This window comes from Oculina patagonica, chromosome 1 (assembly GCF_052425735.1).
Source record: "Oculina patagonica isolate OP01 chromosome 1, crgOcupat, whole genome shotgun sequence".
Taxonomy (NCBI): Eukaryota; Metazoa; Cnidaria; class Anthozoa; order Scleractinia; family Oculinidae; genus Oculina; species Oculina patagonica.
Genome location: NC_135758.1, coordinates 46452179 through 46470656, shown reverse-complemented (window position 1 = coordinate 46470656; position 18478 = coordinate 46452179). Strand labels below are relative to the sequence as shown.

General features: G+C 36.2%; 1 protein-coding gene across 1 annotated transcript; it reads left to right on the top strand.

Annotated features, from left to right (window-relative positions):
• Positions 1 to 1068: 1068 nt before the first annotated feature.
• Positions 1069 to 18330, top strand: LOC144633683 (uncharacterized). Its single transcript, XM_078492541.1, has 23 exons — positions 1069 to 1156; positions 1468 to 1668; positions 1751 to 1822; positions 1928 to 1999; positions 2415 to 2474; positions 2814 to 2888; positions 3294 to 3371; positions 3765 to 3836; positions 3930 to 4004; positions 5571 to 5642; positions 6077 to 6142; positions 6653 to 6724; positions 7183 to 7254; positions 7606 to 7677; positions 8001 to 8072; positions 8829 to 8897; positions 9361 to 9432; positions 10236 to 10307; positions 11214 to 11270; positions 11416 to 11609; positions 12070 to 12189; positions 14729 to 16252; positions 16864 to 18330. The coding sequence occupies exons 2-23, from the start codon at positions 1496 to 1498 to the stop codon at positions 17055 to 17057; spliced, it is 3405 nt and encodes a 1134-aa protein (XP_078348667.1). The 5' UTR covers positions 1069 to 1156; positions 1468 to 1495; the 3' UTR covers positions 17058 to 18330.
• The last annotated feature ends 148 nt before the right edge of the window (positions 18331 to 18478 follow it).

The window sequence follows — 18478 nt, the reverse complement described above, 5'->3', positions numbered from 1 at the left end:
TAGCTCAATACCTGTATGTTCACTTAACTAACCAAGCTTTGCTTAGTCATTTCCGTTTAGTTTTATGTACAGTCAGTCGTCATGAAAGTTCTTATCAAAACTACGACAATTATTAAGTGTTCGGGAACATTTTCCACACTCTGCAATATACCTATTTTTTTAAGTTTTTTTATAACAAGTATTCTAAGTAAAACGAGTTTGGTCTCTTATCTTAGCATGACAATAAATTAAAAGAAATGGGGCGAACACGTGCTAACTGTGACGCACGCGGGCGATATTAGTAGTATCACACCTAAATCTCCGTCCGTTCGAACCTTGGTCAACAATTCTATCAATGTATTCAGAAAACTAGCAATTGTGGTATCAGTTGAAAAAAATAATTTTATTCATAAAATAGCATGATAGGGCGCCAAACCGTCATGCAATTTTACATTTTTTTTATTTTTGTCTTTACTTTGTAAGGTATGCTTTTCTTTTTTTTAAAAAAAAAAAAAAAACGAGCATCAAGGTACGTATCGAAAGTAATTGTCATTCAAATTGACTGTGTGTTGATTGTAAGTGTTTCGCGTCAAGCTCTTACTTTGTCATCAAATAGAACCTAAAAGGAATATCACAAAACATTTCGACTTTTCTTTCATCAGGCTTTTGTGCGTGCTCCGTCGAAAGTAAAAAATAAACAGAGGGCATTGCTTCCAAAAACCTCAGTTTTAATAACTTGATGATGTTCAGGCATTATTATATAACGCTATTATTTTCTCCCAATTGTATCGTTTGTTTATTTTTCAAAAGCAAGAAACATTGGGCTAGCATGCACTTGCTGTTATAAAGCTGTAATGAACTCGGTTGATCACTTAAAATCTTTGTCTTTTCTTAAAATCAAGCGATAAAAGCCTATAATTCCGGGAGAATTCGAAATTACTTGTCCAATGTTGGCGTTAATGCTTAATCACGCCCATGCTTTCGATCCTCTCTCCGATGCAAATTTTTTAGGAGTCATTCTTTCTGAATGGCAGAGCTTCTAGTCTCTCAACTAAGCTTTAAAACGTCCGAATCGTCATATTACAAATGCAGCTTAGTGGACCACAGCGTGTGGCGAAGACCGTTAGATTTGTTAACGTTCTAATAGGGAGCTCACATTGAAGTCACGGATAGAAGTGTGAGTGAAACTTTATTTAGGCAGGTTATATTAAACAAGAACTATAATAACAGATAGTTAGAATTTAGTTATTGTTCCATTTTTCTTCCATACTAAACTGCGTTCTTCAAAAGGAACTGCGGCTGAAGATGGCAGATGAAGAAACGCAGATTATAGAAAAAAGATGACTATTTCAATCGATAAACATGGTCATAAGAATGCGGGTACGCCATTACCTCAAATCTCGAAGAGAACATTTCGTTGTATTTCTGTTTCTTCAAGCTTTATCACCCGCCAATTATAACCAATTCTCGCTTACTCTTTTATACCAGACGACACCAGTTGGTCGGCTCTACAGTGATGTGTACAATTATTCTGAAGTTGATCACCTTGATTCTGTGGCTTGTAGTGACGTGTGGAAGCGCTTGCCCAGACGAGTGCACCTGTGCTTCTTTTGGCAAGACGCGTGTAAGAGTTAAATGCAACGCTACTGGGTACATACCGAGAGGGATTCCTTTCAACACAGCGGAGCTGTAAGTTCTTTGTGAAATCTTCCACTGAGGTTACCTCGACTGATTCTTATTCACATTTAAATGTTGTGATTTCTTCCTTTAGAGATCTCTCTGGATGCTATTTGTATTCCATTTCAGAAGACTCGTTTGAAAACCTTAATTGGTTGAAAAAACTGTAAGTAAAAGATAAAAACAAAATCATATTTTTAAACACTCAATATAAGTGTCTATATATGAGCATAAACATGCCAATTCTTTCCCTGTATTTTTTTCCTTTCAGAGACCTCTCAAGGAACCTTCTGAGGGTTATTCCACAAAACACCTTCCGGAATCTGACGTCACTAAAAATAATGTAAGGACAATCGGGTATCAAAAACCAAAAAGCGATAGACCATGTCTAGGTTTCTCTTTTACTAATATGTGCCGATAATCATATGTGTCCTGGAGTCAACTGATTCAGGACAAATTATAGATAGGGCCTTTCAAAAAATGCGACGCAATTCAAATAAACCTGATTGAACAGTTTTCTTTTTTATTAGATTATATTCTATAATAGTTATAATTATATAATTGATTATATAATAGTTATCGACACGAGTGTATATACATTTCCCATTTGCAAAATCGCTATTATTATATGTAGCAGAGCAACAAAGACATTATTGAAATTTGTAAAATGCTGTTATTTTTGTGACCTTTCCTACAAGAGCTTTCCTAAACTGGTTTGACAACTATTCGAAAGCATTGTTGCTTATGATTGGTTTCAGAAATCTTGGAAACAACTTAATTAAAGGAGGATTTTACCTTCCAGAAAGCGTGGAAGACATGTAAGTAACTTTTCTCGATATGCAACTAATAAAAAAAAAATGTTTGTTGTTTAAATTTTGTCGTAGCATTCGACTGAACTGGTTACTGCACGATAGTTTGAACCAATAAGCATTTTTTATTGAGATGTGTGGGACAAATGGAAAAGTTGAATATGTTTTCCCCCAAAGCCGTCAATACATTATTTTCAGTTATGTGGGTTTTTGTCCTATTTTTGTTTTTATGACTCCATAAGATTATTATGATTATCATTAAGATTTTGAAATTTATACCTTACCTTACTTATATTTTTGAACTTGATACCTTACTAGCACTGAAGTTAGCTTATTTACCTTCCACAGTGCAATGAGCGACAACCAATTTTCATTTGGTGACTTAAAAGTCGTTCTCAAAGAATTAAAGCGGCTTCGTTCCATGTAAGTGATTTTTCTTTTTTTTTTTACATAAAACATTTAAAAGCACACTACCTTCTTTATACATTTATGTGTGCTTTTTTGTTTGCCACGGCGAATGCATTTTTCAAATATCATCTATAATAGTCGCGTTAATTTTAAAAACCTTTTAAGGTAGCGTTTACTTCCCATAATAAGGTTTATTGTACAAAAAATATGATTAATTTCAACGTCAAAGCCTTTTGTTACTTCTTTCTGGCTTCTGCATCCAAGCTAAAATTTTAAACAGCTTTCATTAATCACAATTGTATCGTTAACTCGACAACACTTGCCTGGATTTAATTTTTCATAGTTTTAATATTCCTGTATGTAAGACTGAGATAAATTTATTCAGTGGTGAGCTGCTATTAATTTTATTAAATCTATCAGGGATATCGATTCGAATCCACTGATTGGGCCTGCCCTTTCCACAGATGTCTTTGCTGGTTTTGACAGGATGGATTATCTGTAAGTTAGAAAAACCATAAATAAATCGATATGTGCTTATTTACAAATGTCAAAAAAACTTTTATGAAGACCACATTTATAATGATTATAAATTTTCGATTTTTCTTTACTGATTTTTTTACTTGCCTCTCAAAGGTCGTATGTGTATATCTTAAATCACATTTTTAGAAAATAATAATGATTATGTCAGAAGTAAAATGCAAGTTATAAAACCTGTTGTCGTTCTCTTGGGTCAAGTATCGAAGAAAGTTTACCACATATGCTTACGCCGAGAAGAAAGACAACAAAGTGATTTATGGTTTTGCTTGTAGATGCTGTAGCAAGTTATGCGGCGAGTAAATCGGGGTGAGTGAATCTCAATTTGCTGACAATTTCCATTTCATATAATTATAGATCCATGAGCGGCTGCTACCTTGAACGCATCGAGAGTGGAACTTTTCGCGCGATGCACAATTTAACCCATCTGTAAGTAAATCATTTTTTTCTGCTTTTATCATTTATCTAGCAACACGAGTGACTTCTCCGATCGTTTATTGTTGTTCAATTGTTTACTTACAGCGACCTTTCCTACAATCAGTTGTCTTGTATACAACCGGACGCTTTTGAAGGAGTTACCGATCATTTTCTGTACCTGTAAGTACTAAGCTTAAAATTACTTTCTGGTGTGTTTACGTCAATTCTGTCTTTTATTTAGTCATCTGAGCCTTCTGCTCAGAAGCCAGAATCGACTGAGCTGAAGTCGACAAAACAAATTGCGCTACATTTAAACCTGAGCCACCATGGAGCTTTAGCAGACAAATAAACTAGTTCCAATTGTTTTTTGCCACTGACACATTAGCAATAAACAAAAATAAAACCACAAGAATGCTTTGAGATTGTAAAAAGTAAAACGAAATTAAATCTGTTTTTGAAAAGATATGAGTATTTTAAAAAACCTACAACACAAGATTATTGGATATACTATTTATGTGAGGTATAGTTTTTGTCAAGAAGATTTGAAGAAAATGAGTTGCTGAAACGGCTTTCATTTAAATTCCACGAAAATCGTCAAGTTCCTTCGACGCCACTTCCTTGAGGTTTTTATTTTTTTAAGAATTTTGACCTACCCTCCCCCCCCCCCCCTTGTATCAGGGTAGGGAAATGAAGTTGCCTGGCTCGAGGGTTGTCTTTTTTGTCATCATTTTGTGCGATTAAAGTTACTGTCGTTTTTAGTGCAGAATGCACTTTTGTGATGGTTTGGTGGGCAGTCGTGTGATAAACCCCTAAACCGCTAACGCGGTGTAAACTTTTAATCACCAATTAATTAATTAATATCAATTCATTAATTATTCCTTGTGGAGGGGGTGGGGGTGGGGAGCACCTGACCGTACCCCTAGGTAAAACCTGGAGCACATCTACGTTTCTTTCATATGAAGATCTCAAACGTATATATTTGTTTCAGAAAACCCTTTGCTCTCCTTGTGGTACTACTCAACGTAATTTCTGCATGCGCAGATTAGTCTACGTTGTTTTCTGGAACTATCATGAACGTCGCTTGTATTGCGTGTTTGCGGTAGGCTTCCTGCAGACTTCTTGGCGCCAAGTAAAAACCGCAAATTAATTAAATTAGATTTTGAGACTTTCACAGCGCTTTCGTAATTAGGTATGCAAAAACTTGCACCGGGATTTTCGGCGTGAACACCTGATAACCAGGAAACAAATATCCTAGCTGTACTGCGTTTTAAAAAACCTGTCGAAAAATATGTTTTTTGATTAGATTTGTTTCTTTAGTTTTTGAGAATCGTCTTTCGTGCAGTCTAAACCGTAACTTAATTAAATTAAACAAATGTCATCGATGCCGCCGTAAAACAAACAAAAAACAAAAGTTTCATGTTATCGCATTTTCAAGGAAGACAAAAGTATTTTGTTACAAACGAACAAAAGTGTCGTGTTACGTTTGCAAAGATTAGCGTAAGGAACACCTGGGGAAGAATACAAGTAGCCTGTGAACAGTTTTTCCGAAAGTAAAATAAAGCAAATAAACACGAACATATATAAAACATCATACTTTCAATTGTTCCATTTTGCATTCTGCACTTACCAAATCATCGAGATTTTTTATTTAACCGTGTGGCCATATTCGTACAATTTGGATCGAAATCTACCAAGTGAAATCTTTATCTGAAATTGAGGTTTCTATTCTCTTTTACTGAACATTAGATTTCTTCACGGAAACAAGCTAGAGACCATAGCTGATGGAACGTTTGCACAGTTTAACAAACTCAGTCGATGGTAAGGTTTTGCACGCAAAACTAAATAGAAAAATGTTAAGCTAGTCTCAATTACCAGCTGACGATCAGGTGTCCGGCTCTCCACTGGAACACAATTTACATGCAATATTCTAAAAGAATGACATCATAGATACATTATTATAACTATTTATTTTAAATTTTATTTATAATTATTTATCTTTTGTAAGAAAGAACAAGTCAAGATGTTTTTTGCAGTGTGTAGATTTACATTATTACACCAAATAATTTTATATAATTGTAACAAGAACAAAGTAGTGAAAGTGAAATATCGCAAAATTATATGAAACAGAAATTGTTTCTCACCAAAACAAAAAAAAAACGTTATGTTACACAGTAACAAAACATACGTTTTGTTATTGTTAATTTTTACATTTTAACACTCTACATTTTATATTTACATTTTTGTTTATGTAGCATTTTGAGTGAGAACCTATTGACATCCGTACCGGATTTGACCGGTCTTACCAGTGTTGTACTTTTGTAAGTATTTTTTTGCAGTTCAATGTCGTAGTGCACGCAGGCAGCGTGGCCGAGTGGTTTAGTGCGCTGGTGTTGTAACCCGCAGGTCCCGGGTTCAAACCATCCACCCTGCCACTAGCTTGATTTGTTTCTCGGTTGTCCCGAATTCAAATCCTTGATCACCAGTTGAGATTTTACACTATGTTCATTAAAAAATATTTGCTTCTTCTGTTTCAGTAACATATCTGTAAACTAGCTGTCTCGAAGAGAAATGAAGCTAAGTGCATGACCACTATAAACAACATTTACATTTACATTTCGGCATAGTAAAAAAACCTACCCTTTAAAAACATAACGAATGCGCCCAGCGCTTTAACGTTTATTTACACGCTTCATACATTGTATTGGCTTCATGCATCATTTGCTAGTTGTACTATTAAAGCTTTATCGAGTTGTCATTGTTGAACTTGATACTATTGTCTGTCAATAATAAAAATAATTTCAGGGCATTTTTTAACAATTTTATTTCAGACAAATAGATAAGAACCGTATTGCAGATATATCACGCATCCCAAAATCTGGAAAGAAAGTTGTGTGGGAACTGTAAGTATGAAGATCTATGAAACGGTATTTTATGTTTTTACCGCTAAAGTTGATAGATATTATATATGGATAAATATCCAACACACGCCACCGACACTGAGGTGAATATTGTTTTATTATATACTTAAACAGTGAGATAATATAGCCCGAAAGGCCGAAAGGATCATTTGTTACTAGTTTCTTTATGTCAAAGAATACATCTTTCTCGCGCGCGTTGCTCGAAGGTGAATAACAAAGGATATTCGGAGTTTGAGGAGTCATTGAGACGGTACTTGTTTGTGATAACAGTGTTATGTATTATCATAAATTACTGTCATATGACCATAAACAAAACGTAACTAGGACTGCCTTTGCCTACCATAAATACCTGAAGGACATTTTGAAGGACAGCTTGGGAGAGAGGCAAAGGAATGCAATACTTTATTACTAAATTTATCAATTTACGATTTATGTTTCAGGTCATTGGCTAACAATCAGATTGATTACCTGCCAACAAACATATTTCAGAATCTCTCTATTCTGGGAGCCCTGTAAGTTGAACAGAAAAAATCCTGAAATATATCAAAAAAAGCCACTTGAACGAGGCTTTAGAAGACTGACTATCCCCACACCTTGCACTACTGCTTTGAGATACATGTAATAATGTCAAAGCTTAGCATGGGGGAGGGGAGGAAGGTGCTTTTTGGCAAAAATGCTCAATACTGGATATCTGAATTACGCTTTGCATCTTTTGGCTCGAACAACAAGCTTCAATTCGATACAGAGGAATTATGATGACGTCATTGTAAGGTAGGCTCGCACTTTTTTTGAAGGCGACTTGATTAAAACAAATATATTTACAGACAGTTCCTGTAAGTTCATGATTTATTCTTTTCTCGCAGTGATTTGTCCTTCAACAAACTCCAGTCAGTACCAGATTACGTATTTAATAGCTTCAGAGGCTTACTGATACTGTAAGTAAAATGGGACATCGGCAAATATCATGTGTCTATTTACTTTGTCTGTAATCATTTCTAAATGTTGGTTCATTTGAATTTTTCTTATTAATATTATAATATGTTTAGCGTTATGGACGTTGTTCACATTCATTGGCAGCTATCAAGAAGTGATTGTAAAGGTCAAAGATGTTACTTGTAAAATCCAAGCAAGTGTTTATTATCGCTATAAAATCAGCTGACATCGCCTCATTTCATGTTGCTTTCTCCTCTATGTATATATTATTATTTTATGTTACTTTATTCTAATTAACGCTCCTTTTGTTTGCTCTTCTTCACAGGATGTTAAACTTCAACAACATTACTCACATCAATCGTCGCACATTTGCTGGACTGACAAACCTACGGTATCTGTAAGTTGCATTCCTGGCAGTAACTCGAGACAAGATTTATATAAATTATATCGCATCGCTTACTACATGGCAAATTAAAAGATTCCCCCTTCCTCCTAACCAGATACGGGCCAGAAGATTAGATTGAACGCTTCCCTTTGTTATTCAGACGAGAGGGCAAAATAGCGAAACCAAAGCGGCGTTCGAGGGAGCGAAACGAAACAAAGAGCACTCAATAAGCACTCTTTTCTGTAACAGAACCGTTCAAATAATTCCACCCATTGAGTCTGAAAAATCATTGAAAATAGACGTATACTGTCAACTTAATATATAACAACTCCACCCACCCTTTGTCGCGTGTAAACATGGCAAAATTGGCACGTGCGCAATTACGAAATAAAAGAGATAACTTGTGCTTGTCGTGATTCAAATAACTCGTCAAAGTTGATTTTTTCAGTGCTGGTGCGGGGGGAATTTCAAAATCGTGATTAACTCTACTTAGAATTTCCAAGATTGAGCTTAGAATGCGCTTTGATTTGCCTTTGATATCTCTCTCCTCCGCAGAGGCCTCTTATTTTTTTTTTTTTCGTATGGGTTGGCAGCTTACTTAGATGCTGCACGGTACATATATATCTGCAAATTTCATACCTCGTTCCCTTCAATTAGAACTAGAGCCACAATACTAAACGCCATAACTGAAAAAAAAAATTGAGACTTAAAGGCGTGTCACAAATTTTATCTGCATGCTTATCCAGTTACACTATGTCCTATTTTTAGGATGTTGATTGGAAATAATCTGGCATTTATTGCCAAAGATGTTTTTGCTGAAACTCGTCTGCGGTCCCTGTGAGTAAAATGATAATTAATATTATATGGGAAGAAATATGAGTATTTTTTAGCAGCACTACCTCCGAACACTAGGAAAGCAGGCATCGTTTGAGTGTCTGGTCGTATTCGTAAAATGAAAATGTATCGCTCAATGGCCTCACACACTCTTGGAAATGTCCCGCGTGCAGCTCTGCGAGCGGGAAAAAATTCTCACATAATGTTGCCCGAGATTGCTATACCTTTAACGCTGATATCGGATGTCTCTTTGTCATAATTATTGGCTACATTTTTATTTAGCGTTAACACTATTTTAAATCAGGAAAGCATCATACAAATTGTGCGTCATACAATAACAAGAAGTTTGTTCATTGTTAGTCATAAGTTCAGTCAAAGTACCGAGTCAATTGAGATTAAAAACCATATCATGGCATGTAAAGCTTATTTGTCAATTAATGTTCAACATTACTTGTTTTTGCTTTAGGTTTCTTCACAGTAATGCAATCAAACCCGTTGAGAGCAACACCTTTAACGGACTCAATGATTTAAAGTTACTGTAAGTAGTTTAGTTAAAGCAAAACAATGGATCAAGTCAGGAGAATTCGCTTCCAAACGTAAAAGACCTCGTCGATATTTTAAATTAAGATAATTGTTTCCATGATATAACATTATATGTGAAATTAAAACATGAAACTTCCAGGACCGGAAATTCACATTAAAGTATACATTTTAATATGACGGCAACAATTAACAGTTATTGGACGCGGTTGAGCAAAATATCGTGATTTGTCAGTGGCGAGCAGATCAATTATTTGCCTCGGCTTCGGCAAATAATTGATCTGCTCGCCACTGACAATTCACGATATTTTGCGAGAACCGAGTTCAATAATTGTTTTATCATTCGATCACTGAGTTTGTTTCACACAAAGTACCTTCGGGAACTGCGTGGAAACCGCACTATTTCTTGCTGAATTAATGCAGACGAAAGCGTAACTTCGTCTTCGATAACACGAGCGGGTCTTCATCCATTTCTCTTTCTTTCAGATATTGCCGTAATACAATAAGATGAAATTCCATTGCTTTCTTTGTAGTTTCGCTGTTTTTTCGGGCCTAGTAGACAAATCCAACCTCTCTTCTTCATCTCTGGAAAAGGAGCTGCCATTTTTCTCGGAAGTGGACACAACTACGCATGAGCAGAATGTAATTTGTAGCAAAATCACTGTCAGACGCTAATGCGCAAGAGCAGACCATTATTTGTAGGCAGTTATTTGCAGATCACGTGGTGGGTTCTCGGCCAGTGAAAAGGAAGAAAAAATTGCATCGAATGATAATTGTTATTTTTTGTAATTGCTGTTTCAGAACTATATTTGATAACCCCTTAAGCTTGTTACCTGACGGGATATTTGACGAAATGAAGTCTGATGCCAAAGTGTAAGTAAAGATAACAACTTGAATGTTACACCAGTAAACTGAGCCTAACAAACATAAAGGAAATTACAAAGCGGCTCGCACGAATATATGAATTTTATTTTCGAGTGATAAAAACAATATTTTACAAATGAGCAAGTGAATGACCAAGTCACCGTGTCATTTTCTTTTTTACCATGTGGACAAAAACACGCACTTAGAAAGAGTAAAACATTTTTATTCCCCAAAAGGTCAAAGACGCGCGATGGAGCAGCTAATAGATAACAATTGAGCAAAACATACAGCCTACAACAATTTACGAACCTGGCCATTTTGCTGTCAAAGTTCAGCATCTGCTTCACGTAACGTTTTTAAAAGTTGTTTTCTTTTAATCCCGTGGTGGCGATGGTCTGCAAAAAAAATACAACCATAACTTAGTATGTACATGTGGGTACTAAATGCTTTGTTTCATGGTGCTTGAAATTAGTAAGGTTTTTGACGAGAAAATGAGGTAAAAATCGGAAAAGTAATGCCCTATACTAGTGAGAGATCACGGATTGTACCTACGGTGAGCGTCCATTTTCTCCTGTCTCTGTTATCTCTCAGTGGCGTGTGCTTGTTAACCATTTCAATAAGCCATATATACGAATATCGAGGTTTCTCTTTATTTAAAAGTCATGGCATTGCGTATTGAAAGTATTGAGACTGCTGCTTCTGTCCCATTGTGTACTGTTTTAAATTATGATCGAAGTCTAGTCAATGAAAACTGAATTGCTAAGCTAAACTTTGCCATAGACACAAGTATGGGTATCGAAACATACCAAAAGCTTCTCAAAAATTGTGATGATCTAAAACCATTAAACTATTCATTTTTAGAACAGAGAGATTTGCATTTTTTTAAACTGACTAATATTGAATAATTACCTGTAGGTCTATAACATGTAAAAATCTTCTTCAACTGCCTCGAGGGAAATACGCTTCCGTTATGTAAGTAACCCTGGTATTGTAAATTGCTAAGAAAACGTTACTTAACAACAACATGCGTACTTTTACTTCTTCTTTATTAAGCGTCATAGAATGGTTTTCTCTCTTCAAGTAACTGTTGTAATTGTGATGTTTTTTGTCCACCTAGTGAATGTGCCCCGTCAACATCTTTTAATATCCTTTTGTTCCAAGTAGTGGACTACACAAATGGTTTTACTGGTTCCGGCTTTGTGTGTCATGATTGCAACCCTGGACATATTAATACTTCCAGATGTACTAACTGCAGTCTTTGTGCGACTGGTACCTACATGAATGGCTCAGAATGTGAGATGTGTCCGGCAGGTAGCTCAGAATATCTAAAAAAAATATTTTGTATACTACTCCACAAGCGCATCGTATGTGGGATAAAGTTGCAGTTTCATCTCCTCACATACAACAAGCACCAATGGAGTAACTCTTTTAAATAAAGAAAGAAAGAAAGAAAGAAAGAAAGAAAGAAAGAAAGAAAGAAAGAAAGAAAGAAAGAAAGAAAGAAAGAAAGAAAGAAAGAAAGAAAGAAAGAAAGAAAGAAAGAAAGAAAGAAAGAAACAGTCAGTCAGTCAGTCAGTCAGTCAGTCAGTCAGTCAGTCAGTCAGTCAGTCAGTCAGTCAGTCAGTCAGTCAGTAAGTAAGTAAGTAAGTAAGTAAGTAAGTAAGTAAGTAAGTAAGTAAGTAAGTAGAAAAAAAAAAAAAAAAAAGTAAGTCCAATGAGCGCGCGCGAAAATTACTCGGTGGGTTATAATTATTTAAAAATATTTTCACAGGTGGTTTCTATCAGGACCAAATGGGGCAAGTTGACTGCAAAAGATGCAGCATTGGAACTTTTGTCCCTGAAAGGGACCGTCCTGGAACAAGTTCCGGTGACTGCCGGGCATGTCCGTACGGTAAGAAATGTGTTTTGGGGCTGAGCTGGCTGCATCCTCGGAGACCCACAATCATTGACAAAAGTGTTGACACACAATCAATTTAGGCCCTATTTTGTTGTTATTTGGACTAATTTCATCCTTTTGCCCCACTTTTCCAACCCCCCTTCCCCCTATCGATGTTGTAGTTTGTTTCTAAAAGCCCTTTGCTACAATTTTACAACATTGGATGGGGGGGAGGGAGGGTATTTGTGCAGACAGTCATGAAATTTGAAAACAAGTAGTAAATTTGCCATAATAACAGCAGAGCGAAGTCATTGTGTCAACTACTTTTGCAAAGATTGCAGGGACAGTTAGTGAGGGTGAAGGAAACGCGAAACTTCGAGAAAACAATTGGGCATAGAAAAGTTGGAGCGATTGAGAGGTGCCCCTGGGGAACGAGTATCATCAGGCCAGTTCCAAACAGCTCTCTCAATACTGGCTCTGATTTGGCAGAAAAGTTCTTTGTATTCCCTTTGCATCATTCTGCTAATCGACGGCCTGCAGGTCTGCAGTCCATTTCGTTTATCTCCAGCTTTATCGCTTAAAACACAACGAGCGTGCTTGGTCGGAATAACTCAAATGCCGATTTCATCTCCCTTAAGCCACCGAAACAAATCATCATCTTCGTCTGTGAGGTACTCGGAGCTCATGGCGGAATGCTTGGAGGGTTACCAATGGTCGACAATGAGCACGTTTCGATTTCACAAAATCGATCCACCTCTTTCTTCGTTTTTGCTTTTCGGATCTCACTTTTACCATAAAGAATGAACATTCGAATATTACTACATCCAAAACAACACATCTTTTAGGCCTTCTTTCGGCTCTTACCAGCTCTGATGGAAGTCACAACACGCGAAGCGAAGTGAAGCCTGTCGAAGTCAGGGTTTTACGTCGCGAATTACACTCTACCCATTCCCTTTGGGCAAGTTCTTCGACTCGGTAATGGGTTTTCGAATCTCGATTTCCCGCCACTTTGAAAATTCATAGAAAATTCCGGTTTTGGCCAAAATCAAATTTTTTTTCGCCATTTCGCTCAGAATTATACAGAAATTTGTTGAGGCGAAAAACTGTTTTGGGTTTATAGGCATTGTGACAAAGTTTTGATAGTTGACAGCTGTCATTAAGATATTATTAATGGATATAGCCATTTTTTGTCCATAACTTTGTTTAAAATCAAACTTTTTCCATGGAATGCTTTTGAGTGATCTACCTGAAAATGTCTAAACATAATTATTGTTCTTCGAAATCGTCCAAATGATTTGGGAAATGCTGATACATCAACGAGCATGCATCCATATTTACCAAATTTGTACTCTTTGGCTGGATCCTAAACTTTCCTAAAAATCTGACACTTACGATAAACTTTGACCACACATTTGGTTATATTTTATTTTTTAAGCTGTTGACTTTGCAATACCCATCTCCAACAATTTTTGGGGTTCAAAAAAAGCCTTTGGTGTTCTAACGCCCAAATTAGAATTTTGAGCAATATCTTAGATTTTTATTATTCATATCGCAGGGAATCGTTTGAGAAAACATAACAAACACTTTGCTTCGTGTTTCATCATAGGCTTTCCGCACCTCAGAACAATAAAAGCACCACTGGGTCTGCGGAATCGTGCTTTCACGAGTTTCCCGTTGTTAGGAACATATGATGGAACGCTCGCAGTCGTTTTTGATATATGACTTATGAATACTTCACTGATTTTCTACAGTGCAGTGTTACCTCTTGTACTTTAGTCAAAGGATGATGTTTTTAGCATCCCTCCTAAACGAAATTTTGGCAATACTAAAATGTGTACAAGAGACGATGAGTACCTCTTTATCTTTTCGCACCCCTGACGACATGAATTGTAGTGTCTACCAACTAGGCGCGGAGTATCGTTTTGCACTGATCGGCTATCTTGCATTTTAAGGTTAACTCATGATTTTTGCTGTGAACGACTTGCAAATATCTTTCCATTCGTCCAGACTTATTAAGTCCAGTCGTCCGGACCTAACTTAAGCCGAGATGAAAGTCGAAAGTATTACATCGAATATCGAATATATTTTTTGCTATGGATATTTATGCCCCCCCCCCCCCCCCCCCCTTAAATAAGATAAGGTAAACAGTATCAATGTCTAATAACCGTGGCAGACGATTCTTCGGAAAAAAAAAGTTGTTTTCTGGTGAAATATTGATCTCTCGTCGAATCAAAAGTTGAAAAAAAGTTCATAGAATTATAAAAATAAAGTCAATATTATACATTTGCTAGGAACATACAACGTTTTCTCTTTGTTATCAAACATGTCATATTACTACAGAAAATAGTTTTTGTGCACATGGAGCTAACGTCATTTCCACTGATAATAATAGCATCATGCAAATCGCGGTATTCCACATTCGCTAGGAACAAAGCTAGAAAACGCTGAAAAGTTAGGTCTGAAATGATAACTAAATGCATTACATACAGCTGATTGGGATTTCAGAGGGTTTATTTATGGCTAGTGTTTTATTTATCTACTCTTTATTATACAGGTACTTCATCTAATGAGACTGCTGGTTATCGTGCCTGCAGATGCCTGCACAATTTCTATCGCTTGGATCGTTTTGGACCCTGTTCAGTTTGTCCAGCTTATGGCTTTGTCTGCGAGAATGATACAGCGATACTTGCGCCGGAGTATTTCTGGAAATGGTCCGACCAAACTTTGAATTTGGAGATGTATTATAAGAATTTTGTTAACAACATTCGTACCTTTGGACCTGATTACAATACAAAGTTCTCCATCTTTAATGCTTCACTTCCAAAGCCACTAAAATGTCCTCACGCTGGCTCCTGCAAGGGTGGAATTGACTCAGAATGTCAAGAAGGATACCAAGGAACCTTGTGTGCAACTTGCACAAACGGCTTTTACCTCCGTTTCAATAACTGTTTAAAATGTCCACGGTTAACGATTACTATAATTTCATCTGTCTTGGTGATTGTATTATTTGTTGCTGTGTTTCTGATGGTTCTTTGGGGAGACTCAAAACACACAGAGAACGATCGGACCATCGCAGATATCATCATGTCGTGCTTTAAGATTGTGATTGGATTTTACCAGGTTATTGCTGGTATTTTCACTGCATTAGCGAGGGTACAGTGGCCGGTAGCTTTGGTCTCTATGGAAAAATACCTGAAACTGTTTGAAGGAAATATTTTGCAATTTGCTCCATTAAGCTGCATTCATTCTCGACTGCGACTAGATCATTTCATGAAATTCTTAGGGGTAATTGCTTTGAATGTCTCGGTTGTATGCCTAATTCTTCTTTATCTTTTCCTTAAAAAGCGTTACATCAAAAACAAGATGAATCGTCCTAATAGCGAAAAACTACGGGCAGTTTCTAGTTTAAAAAAATCGTGCTATCGGAACATTTTCTTGTTTTTACTGGCTTGTTACCCAACAACAAGTAAAACAATAATCCAAACTCTACCTCTTCCTGGTGCATGTGTAGAGACATGCTTCACAGATGACCAGAGTCATCAGTGCATTTCCCTCCTGAGAGCAGATTACTCCATCCAATGTTTCACTCCTCGACACAACTTGTACTGGCCCATTGCTGCTGCATTTGCGGTGTATCCTGTGGGATTTCCACTTGTGGTTTTGTTTCTCGTTTACAAGTACCGCGAGTCACAAGAAGAGGAAGAAATTGCCTTTGGCTTGAGAGTGTTCTTTGAAAACTACAAGGCGAAATTTTGGTTTTGGGAGATAACAGAGATGTATCGTAAGCTGGTACTCATCTCGTTGGTATTTCTCTTTGGATGTGAAAGCCTTTCTCAAATTGGCTTCACTGTGGCAACAGTCAGCGCATTTGGAGTGGCTTACACCTTCTTCCGACCAATAAAGGGCAAGTTTGAAGACCGACTGCAAACCTTTGTACTGTGGATCACTTTCTTTGATGTGTGTCTTGGTGCAATATATACAAACTGCGGCATCATTCAAGGCCAGAAAGAAAACGACTCTATCTTTATAAATGTCCTTTTTGTGACTCTAAACGCGTCAGTGTTGTTATTTGCCATCGGTAAGAGAAGCAATTACTAAATGTCTCAAGTCACGTTATCTAAACTGTGGTGGATGGAAGATGTAGGGATTAGGTTATAACTAGAACTCACATATTGGACTATGAGATCTAGTTGTTAAGTCACGTTACGTAATAACGTTTTGAATTTTTTTATATATCTTTTACCAATAGAACGAAAAAGCTCCCTTTTTACTACCCCTGCTTCCTCCCACATGACGAAAAGGCCGATTAATTTGTTTCAATGACGTTGAAACAAATTGCATCGTTGTTGGTATTACTAAGGCATTATGGTGGGCATAAATCTAAGGAAGATATATCGAAATTACTAATTTCTAAACACAGTATACAAAACCGTAACTCAGAATACAAACATTGAAAGCATTTTGCATACGACATAATACCTCTATGGAGAAGTGCTGCACTTTCGATTGATCAATTAATTTTCTTAAAAGTTTGGGTCAGATATACACTATAGAAGAAAGTGAAAAATGAGGAGAATAAAACAATAGACACGGCATTATTCAAGGGGTTTGCAACTTTGTTGTTTTTGTGAAATAGAGAATATTGTCTAACAGTTGTCCTTTTGCTATTTATCTTTATTTTTTGCTCAGGTAAGGGATTTCTTCATTTGCGGTCCTTTTGGAAAAAAGTTTATATGTGCCCGATTCGATGCCTCAGTTTCTGCCGCCAAGGAATTGTTCTTCTCAAAATCAAAGTGGTCCGATTGTTTGCCAGGTTGTCCTTTTCAGCACCACGAGCAGAACCGTTCGATGTACAGGCTTACTTGATCCAAGAGTACAATTAATGGCCCGAGAATTCGTCAATATATGGCTTTGCTCTTAAGTTTATTTTAAAAAGCTAAACACAAATGATCGATCAATCATTCATATTCAAGTTATAAGCAATTTAAGTATTAACAAATTGCGAATTCATTGGAAATTTATCGTTAAATGCTTCTTAAAGGTAAATATTTATTTGTTTTTACTTAAAGGGGCTTTCTCGCGGCTTAAACAGCTTTTTGAGCAGCCAAAATATATATTTGTGTCATAGGAAACCAAAAAATAATGGTCAATTGCTATATTATAGCACTAAATCTGTTAACAAACGTCATTGGCTGCGGATAGCTAGGATGGAAATAGATTACAACGTTTGTCTCCGTCAATCTTCAAAACATCAATATTTATAGCCATGGGTTGACTTATCTGCCCAAATTAAGGTGATATCTTTCATTAGATGTTCAAGGATAATGATTTTCATGGGTTAAGTTGCCTACCACTAATTTCAGCTTAGACTAAAATCTGCGTTATCCCCGTGACGTAGTTTCTTTAATTGTATTGTAGTTATGTTATTGTAATTATTAATGTAACCCCGCCATGGATCCCATGGCAGGGTTATCAAATAACATAAAAGATTGATATCATTATTTTAGCCAGTGCTTTAGTGAGATTTTGTTGATTCGTCCTTTGGAAAAACTTTTATAAAATCACTCAGATTTAAGATTGGAATAACTGATATATAGTTAATATCAGCCTCTTTATTAGTTTTTTAGTTTAATTGTTAGCTAGATCAGTGTCCCCAATTAGGTCGTTGTATCTCTACAGCTAAATAAACGAGACTCTTAAAGTTCTTTTTCGCTTCATTCATATTTTTTATTTTATTTTATGTTCAATTGTATGCTCATGTTAATAATCAACTATTTTCTGCCTTGTGGGCTTCAACAACATATATTTTCTTTTCAATTTGCCTATCTCACATGCATAATGGTTGTTAGTCTTTGGGTTCTAGGAAAAACAACAACCACTTTATTTTGCCAGAAAAAGGTAGAATATTTTACGGTTTAACTATTCAGAACGAGATAAAGTTCAGATGAAGCCGGAAAAAGAGAAAATAAAGCATTTTAAAATTATATGAAATACATAATTACGATTTTTTCAAAGCAATTTCCATTTCGTGTTAGACACAAAGGATATTTATTTTGCAAAAATAAATAGAGGATATTACACGGCGGCGCGAAGATATGAATTTTATTTTCGAGTGGTAAAGCAATATTTTACGAATGAGCGCAGCGAATGAGTAAAATATTGCTTTTTATTGAATTTTACGAGTGGTCTATTTTCCAGTAAAACACTCGCGGCTATATAATAAATGGTTTTATGTAGCTTGTTTCGTAAGTATTTACCAGCTTCCGGTTAAATTCCCTCCTATCACTTCCGGTTACATTTTCGC